Raw genomic sequence first — 21123 nt, forward strand, 5'->3', positions numbered from 1 at the left:
AAAAACAGTCAAAGCAATCAAGTCCAACAGCCATGGCCGGCGGGGAGGAGCACATGTCCGGCCAAATTCCGGCCGGGAAAGTCGCCGGCGGCGAGGGGAAAAGGGAGGGGGAGCACGAGGAGGTCTTGGGCTACCTGTGGGTGGTCTTGGGAAGGCTCGGGGTGGCCGGAATCGGGCTGCCCACGGAGGGCCGGACCGGCGGCCGGAGGCGCACGGCGGCGGGGTGGTCCTGGCGTGTGGAGGAGGGGAAGAACTGGCTGGGGAGGTGCGGTAGGGCATGGGAAAGCTAGTGGCGCTACTGGTTTGGGAAGGGGGAGAGCGGAGGGGAAAGTTCCACGGCGACCCGAGCTCACGGCGGCATCAATGGAGGCGGCAAGCTCCTGTACGCGCGCGGGGAGGGTCTGGGGCGTCGTTTTATAGGCAAACGGGGTGATGGCGAGCCGCTGGCGCCACAGAGCAGAAGAGAGGGGGGAATAAGGCTTGCCCACGGGGGTTTTGCGGCGGCAGCAGTAACTCCGGCGTGCAATGCTGGCAGTGCGCAGGCGCCGTGGCGCACGGGCAGGGCGCCAGCAGGGGAAAGCTAGAGCGGTGGGGGAGCGGGGGAGTGACGCGTGGGCAGGGGAGAGCAGGGGGATGGACGACGGCGGCCAAGGGTGATGTGCTGCGCCGGCGGCAGGAGCACCAGACGTGCAGTGGCGCAGAACAGAGGAGCAGGACGCAGGGAGGAAGAAGGGGGAGGAGAACTGAACCAGGGACTGATCTGTGAATTCAGGGAAAAGAAGGGACCTTACTGTAAAGGGCTTGCAACTTTTAAACTAGTGCCCAAATGAAGATGGTCCAAAAAGCAAAAGTGCATGGTTTTTCAAACTCTACAACTTCTCTTTAAGGTTCATCTGCATTTGAGCAATAGTTTTGGAAATAAAATAGACTTAGTAATAATTTCGCTTTTTATGTAAATCCCATGGTAAAATTACTTTTACATATATGCCCAAGGGTAATTTCACTTATTTTTGCCATTTAACCACAGATATCACTTTTTGCAAAATAACCCTTATGCTTTTAAACTTTTCCCGCTATCTCCACCCATTTTGCATAGAAGGACCTCTAGTAAAAATTAATTACACAAACATCACTTTTTCCATAACATTGCATACATAAAACACACATTGCCATACTTTGGACATAAAAGCATACCAAAACTCTAAGGTGTGACCTAGCTAATTACCTGAGTGTCACACTGCGGTCCATGGTGTGGGGGGCGTGGTATGGTCGCACCCTTGTGCGTTTCGTCGATGGCAAGGCCAGCAGTGAGGAGCAGTTCGAGGTCATGCTGCGCCCGTCCAACACCCAGAATGCCGACCGGAAACGGAGCTACACGTTCATACCCTGAATCGAGTCATCAAATGTCAGGATTAGACAGGATGATACGATGACTAAAAATATTGCTTGCTCTTCTCTGGAATGGAGTCGCGGATTGGGTAAAGAAGAGAGCAGAGGTGACATGGTGCGAGGGGGATGGGGAGGTGCTTGCCGGTTGGTGCAGAGCGAGAGAGAAGGGTTGCGCTGCAGCTCTGTGGGTTGGGATGGGACAGAGAGCACAGGAGATGCGCTGCTGCAGCAGCAGCTCGAGGAGAGGAACCGAGGAAGAAAGGGGCAGGTGCTATGACATGAGAGAGAGAGAGACCATGGGAGAGAGGCAGAGAAGATCGAACGAATTATGATCAGTGGTGGAGGGCCCAGTTTGGCGAGATGTGGCGCTCGCCATACCTCGGTCCGCACGCCGCCGCCTGCCGCCCGCACGCCGCTCGCCCGCCACCCGCAGCCCCGCGCGCCGCCGCCCGCAGGCCGCAGCCCCGCCCCCGCCTGCCCGCCGCCCGCAGCCCCACGCGTCGCCGGCCGCCGGCCGCCGCCCGCAGCCCCGCGCGCCGCCGCCCGCAGGCCGCAGCCCCGCCCCCGCCTGCCCGCCGCCCGCAGCCCCGCGCGTCGCCGGCCGCCGGCCGCCGCCCGCAGCCCCGCGCGGCCGCCCCCGCCCCCGCCCGCCCGCCGCCCGCAGGCCCTGCCCCCGCCTTTCCGCCTCCCGCAGCCCCGCGCGCCGCCGGCCGCCTCCCGCCACACCTAAAATTTTGGGCGTCCTTCGCCACTGATTATGATCGTTCAAGGTCTAAAGAGGGTCATAAATGTGCATTGAAGTGACGGAGGGCCGCCACAGACATAGTATCTCTACAGTTGTTGTCTTCATGGCAGACTCTTTTTTTGGTTGCTGGAAAACCGTAGAAGTGGAAGCGAGAAACAATCACCACAGCCTAGAGGTGCCGATGTTTGACAGAGTTCAGGCCGAGTGGACAGGAGGAGGAGAACAAAGCAAGCGCGCTCGTGGACCTTGGAAATCAGCCTCAGGTACCGTAGAGGTCAGGTAGCATTCTCCCTTTCTTCTTCAGACCGTCGCCTCTTGCTTGCATGTCAAATGTGTGGCTCCCTACATGTTTCCGGGAGCACGTGGCCACCAGCAGGACACTGCATGCAGTCAGTCACAAAAAAAAAGAAGAGACACTGCATGCAGTCTGCGAGAGCTTATGGCCGTGCGCAGCATCTGCTGAAACCTGAGCGCATGGCCGTGCGACCAAACCAAAACCAAAACCAAAACCAAGCGGGTTCGGCGCGGAGGTGGCGAGAGCCGAGAGGTAGTACGGTGAGGACGTGGTGGCTGTTACACTGCTGCTAGGGACCAGGTACACGCCATCGACGAACTTCACCGCTGCTAGAAGCATGTATGCCGGCCGGATCGGAGGAGATGAGGTTAGGGGTTCGCACGCCGATTCTCTTGATTCTCTTGATTCCATGTAGTGTCACCTTGATTTGGACATGAAGCCGACCAGTGTTCTCCTGATTCCATCTAGTGTCGCATTGATTTGGACGTTTTCTCTTTTCTTGCTCTAGTTACAGCTGTTATTTGAATGCCAACCAATGTTTCTTCTTTGCTCACTGTAGTTGCATCTATTATTTGAAGGCCGGGCAATATTTCTTCTTTGCTCGCAGTAGTTGCAAATACTATTCGAATGCCAGCCAATGTTTTTTCTTTGCTTGCTGTAATAACAGCAATTATTTGAATGCAGCGATCTGTCAGGATGTGGCGTGCGCAGGATGCTCAATGATGCCCTTGAACTCGTTAATGAGGTGGAGAGCATGGGTCTACAGGCATTCGCTGTACCACCGGCCCTCTAAGCTGCGGTGGATGCTGTTGACCCTCCCGCCCAAATTGCTGCACAGATCGCCAACGCCATTGCCACCAATGTGGTCTAAATGAGTAGGTGCCTTCAGTATTTGGGTACTAAGACTTGCAAGTTATTGTGATCAGGGTTGAACTAGCATGCCTTGCGGACATGTATGGAGATTTCCCACCTGGACTAATTTTCGAATATCGAGCGGGAATAACACCCACAATTCTGCTCCAGTTTATATTGTCCTAAATTTTACAGATTTCCTTCTGTTTTAGTGCAATAAGGCGTTGGTTGCTGAAACGGTTCCAATCTCTATGAACTCTGAATGGGGCCAATTTTTTCAGAGCTATTGCTTTGATTTGCACATTAGTGCTGAGTTCTGGTCAGAGTTCCTAGTTAAGTTCTTTTCAAAATGTTCTATAGACCAATGGCCATGATGCCCTCATCTCGACCCTAATCTCTTCCGCTCCCGAACCCTAGATCTGGATTGCGAGGATGCGGCGGCTATGTTTGTGTTTGATTCAGGGGAGAGCCAGGGCGTCGCTATATATAGCCACGCAACCCTAGGCGCTATCGGGTTCCTTTCCTTCTCGGCGCCGGATTCGCCTCCGACTCGTCCGGTCCACCTGTCAGCCTCTTAGGCTTTCTAACACGTGCAGTTGATCATGGTTGCGGATCTAGCCAGGCATCCAATACAGCACCCGCACCGCGCACGGACAACCGCTTGGGCAAGTTGGGGCAAAACCCAAGGATTTTGGTCCAAGTGCTATTGCTCGAACATATAAATTTTTAGTTGTAGCCCATTTAAACAACAATGATAATAGGATGGGCTAAACTTTAGTTAAGACTCAAAAACTTTAAAATATGTATGAGTACTAATAAATGCTAAGATTTAGCACTCAACTTACCTATCCAAAGAAACTCCAGTGTACAGGTCTATTCGAAAATTTTGCAGCTCCGACATTTTTTCTCTAGAAAGGGATATATTTTACCAACATCAATTTCCAAATACGTCTCATTTTTATCCAATTTATTTATTTCAATCATAATTAATGGCACTTCAAGTTTCCCAAAATACACCTTCTCATTTTACCCTACAATAATACTATAGGAATGTTTGTTCTAGAAACACTAAAAGTAGCTTTATGAGGACATTTTGCTCATTTCATCCTTAAAAGGTTAATTTCCTTTGTACTCGTGTTTTGATCAAAGGCTAGAGTAGCAAAGCAAGCAACATAAGCCACCGTTAGGCAATGCCTCTTCTCTTGGGATGCTACAAATTATAATGGATCATGATCTAATACTTCCTTCACAATCCAGCTTCATCTTTAAATATTTTTAGCTTAAAATTTTATAAAATATAAACTCAAATCTTAAATTATCTAGGTAATTTTAAGATCATTTACCACCCATAATGCATTATGTAACCTGTCAAATGCAGCAAAGAGTGGAATATTTCCAGCAAGATCCCGCAAACGTGTCATTCCTATGCATATCATCTTGTCACATGTGTCTTGTTCTTTTTTTAAGTAACGTGTTGCATATTACAAACACGTTTTTTGGGTAACGTGCTATTTTGTTGTGATGCAAATTACGTTTTGTACCGGTACACATGTAAAGCCAATTCCGTAGTCGGTACAAATAGACAAAATCAAGTCGCCTATTACTATTAGTTCGGCGGGCACAAAATTTTGAACGCGCCCGATGGCTACTATCTCATTTATTAAACATGTAGAAATTGAGCTTGTACAATTTTCCTATAACTAATTAAAGGTTGTACAAATGGAGTTAAGAATATATACTACAGTTCTATCAACTCCCACGACTACTAAAGAATGATATGCGGCAATGCTTTATTTTTTTCCAGGAGCGGGTTAAAATGTAACCCGTTTTCAAAAAAAGAGCGGAGATAATGTAGCAGCTGACTCGCTCCTATAATTTTATCTTTAGAGGTGGATGATGGCACCACCCACCCCTAAATATGTAATTTCTAGGGGCAGGTGGCCATTACCCACCCCTAAAAATGCCCATAAAAATTTGAGGTTGGCGAAGGCTAGCGCGAGGAACGCGTGGCTGGAGTGGACGGAGGCCACATGCGGGGCCACCCCGCGCGGTAGCCGCGCACGAACTCTACCTCTTCCTTCTCCACCCTTGTGTCCGTCAACTTCGCCGCGCGACCTCAGCCCCCGATCGAGCTTCCCCGAGCCCGAATCGCTATTTTTTCTTCTGCCAGAGCTGCTCCACCGCCCGAAGCTCTGCCGCCCATGGTGAGCACCGCCTCCGCCGCCTCTCCCGCCCTACTAGCTCCATGGATGGGCTACGCGCGAGCTCGCTCAACTCACGCACCATACAGCCTTCCCTTCCCCGCCCCGCGCGTGGGGGAACGCCGGCTCGCCGCCGCCGTGGCCATGCCCACGCCGCCCCGCATGCCAACGTCCTCCCGGTGTGCCAATCATTGCGCTGACCTACAAAATGGGTTCGCCCCACCGCACCGGAGCTTCCCGTGCCGGCCCCACCCTTCCCCACCCCACGCGCGGGGAACGGCAGGGTATTGAAATAAGGGCATGAAGGGTATCATGCTGCATTCCCTTACATCCGCTTGCAGTAACCGTTCCATTAAAATCTAACAGATCCCTAACGGAATTGGTATTGGGAGGATAATATTTTGAAGTGGTGGCACTGAAGGAATTTCTGAAAATCTTATGGCACTGAGGGAAGCCATGTTAATTTTTATTGCAACGAGGGAATTGGCTCCCTTTTCATTAGCTTCATCCTCCTGGTTCCCAGAATTGGTCATCTAGGTAATCTGAGTGGTCTTGTCGCCATCTTCCGGACCCCCTCTACACAGCTTGAAAGCCGATCTTTCCCTTTCTCCGGGCACAGAATTTGCCAATTCTGTAGCAGCCCATAGATCTTCGGTAGTAGAAACTCTATGTTTTTCCATGCACCATTTTGAAAGCATAGATCATTTCTTAGTTTCCAAATACTCCACAAAGTAGCAGAGGAAACAATATTAGTCATTAAGTGTTTCTTATTGCTCAGCCAGCATGTTCCTATCGATTCAAAGTTATCACCTATCAACTCCTACTATCTCAGAAATGCAACACCAAGTTTGTGTAGACAACCACACAGCCAAAAAATAAATGGTGCACAGATTCTCTCACTACAAAATAAGCAGGAAGCGTCATCCAGTTTTCTCCTCTTCCCTAGATTGTCTCTTGTCAGTACTCGATTCTTAGATAAAATCTAGAGGAAAAAATGCACTCGTGGTGGTATTTTCAAACTCCAAACAGCAGGTACATGAACTGGACTCACCCCTCTAAAGTTTATCACTTTGTACAGGGACTATGAGGAGTACACCCCATTAGAGGTGAATCTCCAAATCATCCATTCCTCCTCATCACTAAAGTTAATTGTGGAGGCTAACTGGACTACCTCACGCCAATCATTCATCAAGTTTTTGGTTAACTGTTCTTCTAAAGGTACATTTCAGACATTCCCCATCCCACAGCTCTGCAATAGTTCCTGTTTTTTCATTAACAATTTCATATAGGTTCCAATATTGTATTGCTAGACCAGAAGATTCCAACCAGTTATCTTCCCAAAACTTGATTTTCCTCCCATTTTCGACCTTCCACCTGAACCCCATCTTGGCAGCTTGAGCTGCCCACATTAGACCTTTAAAGAAGTTTGAAGCACCTAAAGATCTTGAGCTGAGGATGTTAGGATTTTCAGTGTTATATTTATGGTCTATTACCAAGTTCCACAGCTTTTCTACTTTTTAACCAAGAGCCTAATAAGCATATATTCCTGCAGTTGCGCATAACAATTTGTCAATTTCCGTATGCGTGTAGGATTAGCCTCGAATCCTCTACGGATGTGGCCGCGGCACGTCACGGCCAAGAACTTGACCAAGTTCTATATGTATCTGTGTGCAACCTGGGCACCAATCTAATCGAACTCTTTTGGTTTGATCCACAAACCAACAGGGAATAAGATCGATCCATCACCATGTCCGAATCGTGATTGGAAGCGGCGCCGGCGCCGCCGCGACCGTCCAAGAGGCCTCGGCACGGCCACGAGGCGGCGCCGTCGCTGCCCGACGAAGTGATCGTCGAACACATTCTGACGCGCGTCCCGGCCCCCGCCACCGTCCGCTTCCGGGCGGTCTGCTGGGACTGGCGCGCCGCGCTCACCTCGGATCACTTCGTCCACGCGTACCAAGCCGCCAGAGCCGCTGCCCAGCCGCAGCCGCCGGAGATCTTCTTCTTCGCGCCCGGCGCCGCGGCAGACTCCACTTTCTTCTACTCGTCGTCTCATCCAGGTTCAAGTTCAGGGCGCAGCAGGGCGCTTCGTCGCCGGCCCGCGAGCTCGTGACCGGGGGCGACCTGCGCGCCAACGACCTCGTCCTGTCCGGCACCAAGCCCTGCCGCGGGCTCACCCTCCTCTACCAGCCCGGCGAGTCCGCGTACCACGTCTGCAACCTCTCCACCGGCGAGGACGTCTCCCTGCCCCCGTGCGAGTGGGCCATCAGGGTGCGCCCTTACGGCCCCCACGTGTTCTCCAGCACCGGCCTCGGCTTCCACACGGCGGCCGACGAGCACATCGTGGTGAGGCTCTTCGAGGACTGGAGGAAGCAGCAGCGCTGCGAGGTGTACGGCCTGAGGTCCGGCGGGTGGCGCCCCCTCGCCGGGCGGGCGCCGCCACACGCGGCGAAGGGCCTCGACGGCCGGCCCCCGGTGTTCGTGGACGGGTGCTTCTACTGGCACATCTACACGAGGACCAACTTCTCCGGCAGGGAAGAGCACCTCTACAGGACGCCGGAGCCCATCCTGTCGCTCTCCGTCGACACGGAGCGGTTCGGGTGGGTAGGCCCCCCGGAAGTACGGGCGCGCTACGTCTTCCACCTCGCCGAGCTCGACGGCCAGCTGTGCGCGCGGTGGTGGACACCCGCCTCGTCGTCGAACGGTACGAGCTGTGGGTGCGGCCGGCCGCCGGCCCGACGACGCCGTCGTGGTCGCTGCGCTGCCGCATCAGCCTGGCGAGCCTGCCCCGGCCGATGAGGGAAGCCCTGAGCCGCGGCATCCGGATGCTCCCGCTCGGCTCGTGGGGAGGAAAGATCCTCCTCGCCACGAGGTGCACGCCTACGACCCGGAGAGCAACAGCGTGGACACGGTGTTCTCCGTGCAGGAGTTCATAGACGCCCCAAGAGAGCCAGTGCTGCTCCTCAACATCGCCATGCACGAGGAAACGGTCACTGTTGCCCGGCAGGGAGGACCTTCAGACCGGCGAACAGACGATCTGACTGTTACTAGGCAGCAACAGGTCCAGCGGATGCTCAGCGCGGCAGTGGCCCTATACCGTGACATCGTTAACATGCATAATTAACTAGCAAATTAAAAGGCATGCGCCCTTGCGGATGGCCCGGTCCGCCGTCAGAGGCCTAGCATGGCATGGCACGACGAGAGTAGTCTGGCGGCTAATTACTAGCAGATTCAGAGACAAAGAGCCGCCAGGGAGTCGAACAACACGTCCATTCTAAGTAAAAAGAATCTTAGCAGAGCGAAACTGAAAAAAAAGGTGCACCAGCCGGGAATCGAACCCGGGTCTGTACCGTGGCAGGGTACTATTCTACCACTAGACCACTGGTGCCAATACAAGTGTCACTTTAACCATGTAATTTGTTGTATTTTTAAACAAAACTTCACTGCACTCTCCCATGTTTTCATTGCTGACAAACTCATCTTACCTGATTATTTTGATAGCTAGAATGATAAGAGTTTGGAAGGAAACATATGAAACTCTTGAGAAATCTAGTTTCATTGCAATTATTGGGGCTGGCTGAATCTCTGGGTTGCATTTCTGCAGCCTGGCTGTTTTTACTCAGTGTGAATCAACGGTAGGAACTAATTAATTAGCCAAACATGCCTTTACTCCAACCAAAACGCACCATAGTAAAAAAAGCAGACCCTATAGTACTGTTTTTTTGAAGTAAAACGCTTTAGTATAGTACGATACTATTTCACACTTGCATCAACTATATTTTTTTTTAATTATGGAGTATGGACAAATAAAATATGTTGCATCATCTTCATCGCTTGAGCTTAGATTACCTCATTGCCCTGTCAATCATCCGCCGTAACATTCGCGCGGAAATAATACCCAGGTCCATGCCCTTGTCGCCTGGCAAGCGTGCTACCGCCGAGCTTCACCTCCAGCTGCCCCGCGCCGGCGCCGCCGGCCCGGACACCGGTGACGCTCTCCTCGTGCAGGGCGACGTTGAGCAGCACCCGTGCCTCTCGCTGGAAGCCCACCACGAACTCCTCCACGGAGAACACCCTGTGCGCGGTGCTGTTCCCGGGGTCGTAGGCGTACACCTCGTGGCGGCTGGTGGCGAGCAGGATCTTTCCGCCGACCGAGGAGGCCAGCGGGAGCATGCGGTTCCCACGGAGCAGGCCGTTCCTGATCGCCCTGGGCAGGCTGCGCAGGTTGACGCGGCAGCGCAGCGACCATGTCGGCGGCGAGCCGGCCGTCCGAGTCCAGAGCTCGGGCTCGTAGAGCACGCTGAGGTGGGGGTCCAGCTCCACCACCGCGCACAGGGATCCGTCGAGCTCGGCGAGGCCGCAGACGGAGCGCACCAGCCGTCGTCCCGGGGAGCTCACCCACCCGAACTGCTCCGTGCTCACGGTGAGCGACAGGATGCCTAGCGGCTCGATGTGCCAGTAGAAACACCCGTCCACGAACACCGGAGGCCGGCCGTCCGTCCACCTGCTGACAGCGTGCGGCGGCGGCACCTGTCCGGCGCAGGGGCGCCACCCGCCGGCCGGACCTCAGGCCGTAGACCTCGCCGCGCAGCTCCTCCTGGAAGCCGACGTAGAGCCTGACCACCTTGTGCTTGCGCGCAGCCGGGTCGAAGCCGAGCCCGGCGCTCCAGGGCCAGCAGCGGTGAGCCGACCGTGTGCAGGGGTCGGCAGCGAGACATGCTCGCCGGTGCTGAGGTTGAAGACGTGGTACGCGGACGCGTGCCACCGGGAGGAGAGGAGGGCGAGCCCGCGGCACGGCCTGGTGCTCAGCAGGACGAGGTCCGCGGCGCGCAGGATCCGCAGGGTCACGAGCTTGCGGGCCGGCGCGGCGGCCGCCTCGCCCGACCGGACCACCAGGTCTTTCTCCAGTGTAGCCATCGATTTCATTGATGAACAACTCAGATGAACGGATATTGGAGTCCAAGCTGAAAGGGCGTTGGTATCTGGATTTTTTTTCCACCTTAGAAGATCTAGTCTACTCTATCTAGCAGATGTAAAAAGAAAAGAAGAAAAACAGAGAATGGTGCACCCTGAGTGTGGAGTCGAACAACACAAGTCACAAAACCTAGAAGAACAAAAAAAAAATAAACTTGCACCAGCCGGGAATCGAACCCGGGTCTGTACCGTGGCAGGGTACTATTCTACCACTAGACCACTGGTGCTTCTTGAAAACTCTTTCAAACTTAGTAGGCATCAGAAGAACCTCAACCGGTCAGCCTACACGCTGAAGAAAAGCGGTCAAACCATGCTCCATCATTAATTCATTATCGTGCAAAGAGCATATCCAGACCGCAGCATCCAAATGGCTTCTGCCAACAACGCATCCTCATACCCCGGTTCATCCAAGCAAGGATTTGCGGACAAGTTTTTTTTTTAAGAGAGATTTGAGAACAAGTTGCTTCTAATTACAAACATGCTTTATTCCCCAGCAAAAAAAATTGTCCAAATGGCCAGGACGGTCCCTACAAGACTCCATGCTTCCCCATCACAAATGGTGGCCAACATGTCCTCAGTTCCTTGCCTCAACCACATGTAAATCAGTAAATGTCATGTTCTCGCCAGCCTCAACAGTCAACACTCACAATTCAAGCACGCCCTGAAGAGCCTGAACCTTCCGTTCTCGACTCGAGGAGACTCCACGATGGTATCTTCAGCGATCGCTTTGTTGCTACTATATTCTGATCAAAGATCCACTGGCTTTTACAATTCCATACTGCTCCCACTACCAGCTTAATCAAGCGAATGAACAAATAAACAACAAATTCCAATGTAATCAACACCGCTTCTCTTCTCTAGCGACGATCAATGCAAGAATCTCCACCATGATCCAAGAACTCTGTGATGATAGTACAAGGAGGAGAAATCGATGCTGATCTATCTGACGGTCAGGAGGTGGAGGTTGACAATGATGGGCAGCACGATGACGGCGACGAGCACGGCGCCCGCGACGACGGCGACGCACGCCCACTTGCGGCTGCCCTTCTGGTACTCCCGCGCGGCCTCGAGCTCGACGGCGCCGCGGCGCACGAAGGAGCTGGCGCGCGCGACGTGGCTCTCGATGTCGTTCAGCTGGTGGCCCTGCGCCTCCACCAGCGCCGCCATGTCCAGGAACACCTGGTGCAGCTCTCGCAGGCTGCGCTCCATCTCCCGAACCGCGCCGTGCCGCTCCTGGATCTCCGACACCGTGTCCAGCACCTGCGCGCGCCCGGCCGCGGCGGCATGCCCCTGCTGGATCGCCGCCTGCAGGAGCGTCTCGCTGGCGCCCGACGAGATGAGCTCCTCCACCGTGCTGTCCGATGCCTTCTCGCCGGTCACCGTGTAGTACCGCCGCGCCACCGTCTCCTTGTACTCCGCCGCCATGCGCGTCCGCAGGCCCTGCCCAGGGACGACCGATCGGGTTGAACAAAACAGATGGTGAGGATAGAGCGAGATGGAGCGGGGACGCGCGCGAATGGACCTGGAAGTCGTCCATGAGGTCCTTGAGCTTCTTGCCGAGGCCGGTGACGACGGAGGTGCGGGTGCGGTCGGTGGACGACCCGGGCCCGCAGCCGGGGAGCTTGCGGCTGGCGGCGTTGGCGCGGTCGAGCGCCTCGAGCCTGGCCTTCACGGCCTTGGCGCGGCGGAGCACCTGGTCGCCGTCGGCGTCCGTGCGGGCGCGGAGGGCCTTCACGGCGCGGGCGTCGTGCGCGGTCTTGCCCTCCTCGTGTGCCGCCTGCAGGCGCCGGTGCAGCGCCTCCAGCCCGCGCAGGTCCTCCTTCACGACCTCCACGTCCTCGAAGAACCGGTCGAGGTCCGGGCCCTCGCGCTCCCCGCCGCCGCCGCCGCCGGCCTCCAGGTCGTCCAGCGCCACCTGCTGCTTCAGGTCCGCGTACTTCTTGAACGACCCCGACGAGAAGAGGTCGTTCATCTTGCCGGACTGATTTCTACGCACGGCGCGAGGACGGCTAGCTGCCGCTGGACGGGAGGCAGGCAGGCAGCTAGCGGGGGAGCTTCAATGGCCGGCGCCTGTCTATCGACGGACGCCTTCTTGACTACTACTTGTGACACCGACACCACCAATAATGTCGCTGGCGCTTCCGAGGACCCAGAGGCAGGGAGACGTGTCCTGTTCCTTGGCAATGGCACGGCGGGAGGGAGAGGGAAGGGTGCCAATTGGCGTGGGGAGAAGAAGGCTGGCGCGGCGTCCCACATTTCCTCCGATTCCTGGAAGAGCTGGCATCCAGCAGAAGAAATGGACGTGCCGAGGGGTAGAATTGAATAGAAGCCCGCGCCGCGTCCCCCCCGTCTCCGCTCTCGTCTCGCCGGCATCGTTTGTGGCGTGCACGGCCCCGGCCCGCGGCTGTCCGGCGAGGCAATCATTTCACCAAGGAGTCGGCTGCTCGACTTCGACGGACGACGGAATCTCCGGGGTTCGAAGATGACTAAATACCTTGTAGTATACTCTATCCATGTAATTGGCAATTTAAGAGTTTTCATCATTACTCTTCACGTCAATTTTTATATTTAGGATTAACTAGCATTATAAGCTCCTAATCATATAAATAATCATGAAAAAATTCTTAATATATTTAGAAAAATTCCTAAGAATTTTCTACCAAAATATATTATCCATTTGCTTTTTTGTTTTTTTACTTGTATACGGAGAAATGAAAAAAAAGCAAATCTCAATAAGAGGTAGATTGAACCAATTGAAATAGCTTAAGGGAGTAAATTGAGATAAAATTTTGATCAGGGGTCAAAAAGGACAGAGTGTATTATGGCTCAAGGTAGCAAAATGAACTTTTTCCTAATAAAAATCTCTATACTTTCTATACCTCCCATCTAATAACTTATGTAATCACTAGTCTAAAATAAAAGAATCTATAACTTTATGTAATATCTAACATACCACAGTAACAAATTTGGTCTAGGTAGCTGAGACATGGCGTGTACATTTTAAGTTTTATTGACAACTAAGTCCCTAAATCACGTGATCTTAGTCAACTTAGATATGTTTCCGGATACATACTTAAATGTGAAGGACTTCGTTCAGAGCGCATTTTATATGTGTTTGATAGCTGACAACTGTATTGTGTGTAGGTCGTCTAAGCATTACTGGCCTAGGAGTCGGAAGTGCTGCAATCTTCCTCTTTACAGTCCTAGGCACCACATATGTAACCCGTAAGCTTAAGGAACGAAGGAAGAAAAGGCTAAGAGAAATATTCTTCATGCAAAACCGTGGACAATTACTACAACAATTAGTATGCCATAGGACAGATATAGCAGAGAGAATGATTGTTACTTTGGAAGAGCTAGAGAAAGCCACCAACAACTTTGACAAATCTCGCGAGCTTGGTGGTGGAGGACATGGTATAGTATATAAAGGAATTTTATCAAGTCTACACGTCGTAGTAATTAAGAAGTCAAAGATTGTGATACAAATGGAGATTTATGACCTCATAAACGAGGTTGCTATCCTTTCCCAGATAAATCACAGAAATATTGTGAAACTTTTTGGATGCTGCCTCGAGACAGAAGTTCCTTTGCTTGTTTATGAGTTCATTTCAAATGGCACTCTGCATAGTCATCTTCATGTTGAAGGTCCAGTATCAATATCTTGGAAAGATAGATTGAGGATTGCAGTTAAAACTGCTAGGGCCCTGCATATCTACACTTTTTTATTTCAACGCCAGTAATCAACAATTTAACTGTGAAGTTGTCAGATTTTGGAGCTTCAAGATACGTGCCAATTGATCAAACAGTTTGAATACAACCGTCCAAGGAACATATGGGTATATGGACCCTATGTATTATAGCACGAGACACCTTAATGAAAAGAGTGATGTTTATAGTTTTGGTGTTGTTCTCATCGAGCTGCTCACTGGAAAGAAGCCCGTGTCTTACAGATCCTCAGAGGGCTACGGCCTTGTGAATCATTTTGGAACTCTTCTGTCAGAACGCAACTAGCTCGCATCCTGGATCCACAAGTTGCCAGGGAGGGAAGCGGAGAAGTCATCGACACTGCTCTCCTAGCAGCGATGTGCGTGAAGCTTGGAAGTGCGGGGCGTCCGACGATGAGGCAGGTGGAGATGGCGCTCGAAGGCATCTACGCGGCGAAGGATCAGTACGCCTGGAGTGACGCGTCGGACGACGAATCCGATGAGAATTATTTTGAGTTGGATGATGCATCTGCATCTCTTGGAGGGGCGCACGCGTGCACGACGAGCCATGTCGAGTTGCGAAGCACGCCGCCGGGAACAGAAGGGCGGCATCACTGTCGCACCGGCGGCGCGCGGCAATGGATATAGACGACGAGCTGGAAACGAGGTATCGCGCAGATTCGGCCCATCAGTAGCCCACGCTGCCGGCCCACACCCCGCGCCTGCCTACCGCCCGGCCCATCTCGCTGGCTCCGCTCCGAAACACGCACGAGGCCCCCGACGATGGCTGGTGGCGGCGGCGGCGGCGGCGGCCGGCCTCGCGCCGTCTTCATGGCCTTCGGCACCCGAGGCGACGTCTTCCCCGTCGCAGTATGATTCTATCTCCTCCCTTCCCTCCTCCCTCAGCTGAATTCGGGAGGCGATACTGCACCGAATAAAGCTCATGGAATCGAATCGGTTTGCAGCGCTGTACTTCCCATTTGATTCCGTTTGCTTTTGCTTTCTGTAGGCGCTTGCTACCGCTTTTGCGCGTGACCAACAGCAGTATGCTGTGGTGTTCATCACCCATTCAGCGCACCGGGTAAGAAGCTTGCAAAAGGGGAACGGTTTTCGAACTTTGGTTTACTTCATGTGACTAATGTAATGGACTTGGTGCAGAGTTTGTCAGCACATCTAGCAGCCAGCAACGTCAGATACATGCCTGTGTCAAGCCCTCCTGTCCTTGCCGCCGAACAGGTTGAGAATATCTCAGGTAAGTGCCAGGAGGTTAATTGATCACATTTGTTGTAGTTATTTCCTGGAAAACAATGATTGTTCATGCTACCGTTTTTCTTAGGTGGTTCTCAATCAAATCATGAGGATGAGTCCTTTTCGTCACGGAAAATGATCATTCAGATGGAGCACAGAAAAGAATGTTTGTCTTCTGTGGAAGCGGTTTTTGGAGATGATCCAAGCATTAATGGGGATTTTGTTGTCATCAATTTCTTTGCTTTGGTAAGTAATTAAGTAATATCTTTATTTATGTATCACTTGGAACTTGTATGCATTTAGGTCTATTATTTCCTTCAAAATATTCTGTTCAATTAAAAGTTTTGCGCACCACACATTGAAAATTGTGGATTTTTTACTTCACGGATGGAAGTTGACATATCCATGACAAAATAAAGCAACCAGCTTGATACATAGGAATTCAGAATCATCGATATTAACCTAATTCAGCAACAATATGCATTGATGCTGTCATAATACGAATCATCTCATGATTTAGGAAGGCTGGCACCTTGCAGAATTGTTCCAAGTTAAGTGCATCATTGCTGCTCCCTATTTTGTTCCATATAGGTAAACTGGGCTACATTGATTTCAATTTCACACAGATGCTGTTTAAATTATTTCATTAGAGGATTATCTAATCTTCTACTGGTCTTTATATATATGTGTCTCAATAATTTTAATGGCCTTATTTTCAATAATTTTTATGCTGGTACTTGTTTTTTTTCAGTGCTCCTTCATCATTCCAGCGTCAATTTAAACATAATTTTCCTCTACTGTACAAGTACTTCCAAGAAGCTCCCGCAAATACGGTACAGAATGATCCCTCGTAACAATGTTTTACCTCTTGAATCTTTCTTCTCTTTGGGTTGACCAGTTTCAGAGCTTGCAAACAGTTTTTTTTTCTTTTTTTTATTTGATACTCTGTTTAGCTTATCTGGCACGGTGTGTGGATATGTTGACTCATCTTCTAGAGACATAGTTTCATGACTATTATTGTTTTCTTAATTTTCAATGGTGCCCATTGTTGTAGAAGAATATACAATAGATCAATTCATCCAGTTAACAACAAGCACTTATTAGTCATCCGGTTTGCCGTCCTCATGGGTTGTGCCATTTCTGTTCTATCACTAGCGCTCCAGCCTAGGCATTGCGTATTCTCTTATGGTAATGCCTGAAATGTGCGAACAATTTTGTATGTCCCTAAAGTATTGACAGGGGAAAAATAAATTGATATTGTAAAACAATGGCAGGTCTGCTGGACAGACATTATCCACTGGATGTGGGCACTCTTTACGGAAAGTTGGGGATCGTGGAGAAGCAATTGTTTAAATCTTAGCCCTATTCCTTTCACAGTGAGTAGAATTATCTATTATGATTATTTTTGTATGCTTATGATCCTGTTTAAATCACTGGAACTTTACTGAAGTTAGCTTCTTTCTTTTTGTTGGTAACTGCAGGATCCAGTAACTAATCTTCCTTTGTGGCATGTGCGGGAGGAGTCACCGTTGTTGCTGTAAGTACCATACCTGTGATGATAAATATGAAGCCTATGCCTTGTTAGAGAATAAGGAAGTCAATCCACCTTCATATGTTATAATCTCCGAGATACTTAAAACGGGAAACTTTAACATGGAATTTTTTGTGATTGATTGATGATAAATAACTGAACAGCAACAAACAATTCTTGTAATTATCTATACTGGATGAATGACATAGCATTTTGCTTGGTTTTTGTTCAGGTACGGTTTCAGCAAAGAAATTGTGGAGTGCCCAGGTGAGCTCTGATGGCCTCCCACATCTGTCTAAAATGCTTTTAGATGTTTATAATTATTCAGTTCTTATATGTATCTAAATTTCAATAATATTTACATGTCATGACAGGATATTGGCCATCCAGTGCTCATGCTTGTGGCTTTTGGTTTCTTCCTACGGCTTGGCAATTTTCTTGTGACAAATGCATGGAGTTGTCTAGAAATATGAATTCTTCACTGGGGAGTGTTCTGTGTGCAAAACATTCTTCCATGGAACGCTTCCTCGTGGGGAATTCCTATTCATCAAGGCCTGTATTTGTAGGATTAAGTTCCATTGGTAGGTGTGTTTCTCGTCAGATATGCATTTGTTTTGGTAACTTTTACTCTTATTAGCCTGCTTACTATGCATTGCAATGAATCTCCAATAAATACAGATTGAAATTATGATTATACTCATTGAGCTATTCGTCGTTCACAAATATATTTTTAAACATTAAAAAATATCATAGTATATCATTTATAACCAAAGTTGATAAGCTCTCCATGCCTCATTTTCCTTGTACATATGGCTGTTAATAGAAAGTTTTGGACATGGCTTTGTACTTTGCAGAAGATGTTGCATTCTAGCTTAATTTTTGGTATTTACATCATATGTTTTTAGGAACTATTTCTTTGCCATTTAACTTTCTAAATTTTCTTAGAAATCCTAAAGAATGGGTTTTTCTTCAAAATTTTCTTACAAATTTCCTTCCATGATACCAAATCTGCTGCAGCATGGGTTTTCTTAGAAATCCTAAAGCATTTCTAATGGTGCTTAAAGCTGCCATAGAGTCGACGGACTACAGATTCATACTTTTCTCGTCTGGATATCAGCCATTGGATTCTGCAATCCGATCTATTGCTTCTTCAGTAACCGAATCAAGTGAGGCGGCCGCATCTTCTCTAAGTGATGATAGCGCTCTCCTTTTTAACGGTCGGCTTTTCTGCTTTTCTGGGTGAGTATACTAGAGTGATGTCATATGTTGTCATGCCATTTGAAATTGTTGGTAAATGACATCGCCTTTCAGATCAATACCATACAGCTGGCTCTTTCCTAGATGTGCAGCCGCTATTCACCATGCTGGCAGGTAAATAGAGGTCACAATTTTCTCAGTGTTCAAGTGTCTGATTCACATGCTTAAATGGTAGTGCTGCTTCCACAAAAAAGTTTTTTGTTAATATTTTTGCTGTTTTGATAACAGTGGATCTACAGCTGCAGCACTTCTTGCTGGAACCCCACAGGTGACAACAACACTTTCTTTATAGCTTCACCATATTTGATGCTTTGTTTTTATGCTGCTCTTTTCTTTTTCTTGTGCTACACTGGTGATACTTAGATGTGTCTGTACAGTTCATTCATTATCGGCCATGCTGACTTAAGATAACTAATAGTCTATGCATGTCATTGGTTAGTTCTCAATCATGCCATGTGCTAGGCACAGAACCAAAAAAACATGATTGTTCTGCTGGGGACATGGGACTGGTATTTTTAATTCAAAATAAAAAAATTGTTTTACCTTCTGCAAGCCATCATCATGATGACATCTCTTTTCTGAAATACATGACAGTTCTCTGATAAACCAACACCATTTCAACCTTGATCATGAAGAACAATTTGTACCCATCTTACCATGAAGAACGATTTACACCCTTCTTATACATAAATGAGCCATTAAAGTATTGGAACCTTGCATTGTCCTAGTAGTGTCGATTTCCCATTCAGGATCTCTGATGCACCTTATTACATCAAATTTTCCATATTCCAGGCACTGAAAGTTCTGATATAAGAAGCAGCTGGCATTAGTTTTTGGGCTTTTATTATCTTTGAGATGGAAGTAGTTAAAAACTCTTCAGCATGCAACATTCATACGTTATTTCCAAGAAGAAGCATCATGCGTGCTAATCCTATACCAAAAACTGAAGTTCTGATGCTAATTTATATGATGTTTCCCAGATTCTGCATTTTCTTGTCTGTTCATTCGTTCAATGTTATTACTGTTTGCTTTTTGATGTAGTCATTGCACTGAACAATCCTGACATGCAGGTAGTGTGCCCTTCCCTGCTGGATCAGTTTTACTGGGCAGAGAGGCTACACTGGTTAGGAGTGGCACCTGAACCCCTACAAAGACAACATCTAATCCCAGATAGTGATGATGCCTCGAGCATTCACAATGCTGCAGAGGTTCTACACGGAGCCATCAAATCAGCATTATTACCAGAAATTAAAGCTCAGGCAACCAGAATTTCCGATAGGCTTTCCTTTGAGGTGCATTGTCCCAATGGAACTCTACAACCATTGATCAATGATATAGCCATATCGCCCAGCATTTATTTTGTCTTATTAAAGAAGTTGAAAACTTACTATTTTTCACTTTGCTATTATGACTAGGATGGGATTGGAGAAGCCCTGAGGATCTTGAAGGAAAGAGTGTTGATTCAGGATCAAACCTGAGCTGCAATAACTGTGCGACATAGTGCAGAGCAGCACCATATGCATGTAAAAGTAAAATTACTAGTACTCTTATATTTGTCTTTATGCTCTAATCAATGTGTGCTATATGAAAGCAATGCACGGATTTCTTGTGTCAGTTTTGGAGAAAAAGCTTGATTCCTACGTTTCTTGATTGGAAATGTCATAAGCATGAAGAAAATGCATGACTTTTCCGCAAGTTTTTGCTGATTATCGGAAAAGAAAAAAGACACAAATTATTCTGCTATTCCTGACCCATGATAGCATCACAAATAGCAGAAGAATTGGTTATCTATCTCATCATATCAACTGATCCAGACTGACATTTTTCATCCCTTCATTATCACACGCAAGATATGCCTCGCAGGTCACAGCAGTTGTTACAAGCTGCAGTCATTTTTTAAGGATTTATTTAAAGCTTCAAAATGCTTCAGAAAGTCAACTGAATTTTGCAAGGCTTTGGAGCAGAATGGTTCAGTTAGGGCTCAAAAGACCTGGGGAAGTTGGAACTTGCAGAGCTAGCAAACTACTCTCTGAAACACAGGAACCGCTCTCTGGCTTCACCACCAACTCCAAGTCCATGCAACGCAGCTCTTCACAGGCAGAGCAAGTAAAACTACTCCACCAAAAGGCCAGGGGAATCTGGCTTCAATGGCTTGCCGCTATATATTCATCAAATCCAGCACGTCCAACGCAGCAGAATTCAGCAGCATTCACCATCTCAGCAGTCAGTTCACCTGATCTATCAGAACAACACTTCCGGGATTCGGGACACAACCATGGCGCGCCACCTCTCGCTGCACCTGCACTCTGTCGCCGCCGCGGCGTCCGGCGGCGTCCACCACCCCGGCGCCGCGGCGGTGGCGTCCGTGGCCGCGTTCCTGGCGGTGTGCGCGCTGGCGCTGGCGCTGTGCGCGTCGCACTCGGCGCCCGGGGCGGGGCGGCTGCGGCGCGCGCTGGCGAGCGTGAGCCGGCGGCGCACGGAGCCCGTGATCGCGGCCGTGCACCAGGTGCAGCCCGGCGGCGGCGAGGCGTCGCCGTGCGTCTGGCAGAAGGGCATCCTCATGGGCGGCAAGTGCCAGCTCCCGGACTTCTCCGGCGTCATCAACTACGACCCCGCCGGCAACCTCGTCGCGCCCGCCCGCCCCGGCCGCGCCGTGCTGGCGCTCGGCTGGTGAGGGGCAGAGGGAGGCGGCCGACGTGAGACGAGACGGCGCCTGTGTACACGTGTCATGAACTTCTTGCGCTCTGTTTTCTTTCTGGATGTTCCTGATAATCTGCCCACGCATTGGTGGCAAATAACCCGGTTGCCATGTGGAATTTGTGTTCTTGAGTTTAAATTTGGCATATCTGGTGTATGTACCAGCACGAAAAACCACCAAAAAATGGAGAAATTTTCGTAAATTCACCTACTTCACCAGTCCTTTTCTG

General features: G+C 49.9%; 3 protein-coding genes, 2 non-coding genes and 1 pseudogene across 10 annotated transcripts; 3 read left to right on the forward strand and 3 right to left on the reverse strand.

Moving 5' to 3' along the window:
• Nucleotides 1–8799: 8799 nt before the first annotated feature.
• Nucleotides 8800–8870, reverse strand: TRNAG-GCC. The gene has a single exon. It is a non-coding gene; the product is annotated as a tRNA-Gly (tRNA).
• A 1742-nt stretch (nt 8871–10612) lies between these two features.
• Nucleotides 10613–10683, reverse strand: TRNAG-GCC. Its single transcript has one exon. It is a non-coding gene; the product is annotated as a tRNA-Gly (tRNA).
• A 268-nt stretch (nt 10684–10951) lies between these two features.
• LOC112878875 (syntaxin-124-like) lies at nt 10952–12703 on the reverse strand. The gene is made up of 2 exons (XM_025943121.1): nt 11979–12703; nt 10952–11896 (listed from the first exon to the last, which is right to left on the reverse strand). The coding sequence occupies exons 1-2, from the start codon at nt 12426–12428 to the stop codon at nt 11396–11398; spliced, it is 951 nt and encodes a 316-aa protein (XP_025798906.1). The 5' UTR covers nt 12429–12703; the 3' UTR covers nt 10952–11395.
• Nucleotides 12516–14808, forward strand: LOC112885514 (annotated as a pseudogene).
• Nucleotides 14809–14898: 90 nt separating this feature from the next.
• Nucleotides 14899–19824, forward strand: LOC112878873 (sterol 3-beta-glucosyltransferase UGT80B1). Of its 6 annotated transcripts, none has more exons than XM_025943115.1 (15): nt 14899–15030; nt 15170–15241; nt 15319–15412; nt 15497–15654; nt 15929–15999; nt 16160–16241; nt 16683–16784; nt 16890–16945; nt 17172–17206; nt 17314–17524; nt 17957–18178; nt 18251–18310; nt 18425–18464; nt 19267–19488; nt 19612–19824. In XM_025943115.1, exons 1-15 carry the CDS (start codon nt 14944–14946, stop codon nt 19672–19674), a joined length of 1575 nt encoding a protein of 524 aa, XP_025798900.1. In that variant the 5' UTR covers nt 14899–14943; the 3' UTR covers nt 19675–19824. The 6 variants fall into 6 exon arrangements, with proteins under 6 accessions (XP_025798900.1, XP_025798901.1, XP_025798902.1 ...); XM_025943116.1 differs by having other exon boundaries at nt 18266–18310; XM_025943117.1 differs by having other exon boundaries at nt 17314–17520; nt 18094–18178.
• A 160-nt stretch (nt 19825–19984) lies between these two features.
• Nucleotides 19985–21070, forward strand: LOC112878877. The gene has a single exon (XM_025943123.1). The coding sequence runs from the start codon at nt 20472–20474 to the stop codon at nt 20868–20870; it is 399 nt and encodes a 132-aa protein (XP_025798908.1). The 5' UTR covers nt 19985–20471; the 3' UTR covers nt 20871–21070.
• The last annotated feature ends 53 nt before the right edge of the window (nt 21071–21123 follow it).

Source organism: Panicum hallii, chromosome 1 (assembly GCF_002211085.1).
Source record: "Panicum hallii strain FIL2 chromosome 1, PHallii_v3.1, whole genome shotgun sequence".
Lineage (NCBI taxonomy): Eukaryota > Viridiplantae > Streptophyta > Magnoliopsida > Poales > Poaceae > Panicum > Panicum hallii.

Bases quoted from the DNA above. Each gene is read 5' to 3' on its own strand.
- LOC112878875 (XM_025943121.1), bottom strand. From the start codon at position 12,428: ATGAACGACCTCTTCTCGTCGGGGTCGTTCAAGAAGTACGCGGACCTG. The intron at 11,897-11,978 runs GTCCATTCGCGC...GTCCCTGGGCAG, and splicing joins ACCTCATGGACGACTTCCAG to GGCCTGCGGACGCGCATGGC.
- LOC112878873 (XM_025943115.1), top strand. From the start codon at position 14,944: ATGGCTGGTGGCGGCGGCGGCGGCGGCGGCCGGCCTCGCGCCGTCTTC. The intron at 15,413-15,496 runs GTAAGTGCCAGG...CGTTTTTCTTAG, and splicing joins ACAGGTTGAGAATATCTCAG to GTGGTTCTCAATCAAATCAT. The intron at 16,242-16,682 runs GTACAGAATGAT...AAACAATGGCAG, and splicing joins AAGAAGCTCCCGCAAATACG to GTCTGCTGGACAGACATTAT.
- LOC112878877 (XM_025943123.1), top strand. From the start codon at position 20,472: ATGGCGCGCCACCTCTCGCTGCACCTGCACTCTGTCGCCGCCGCGGCG.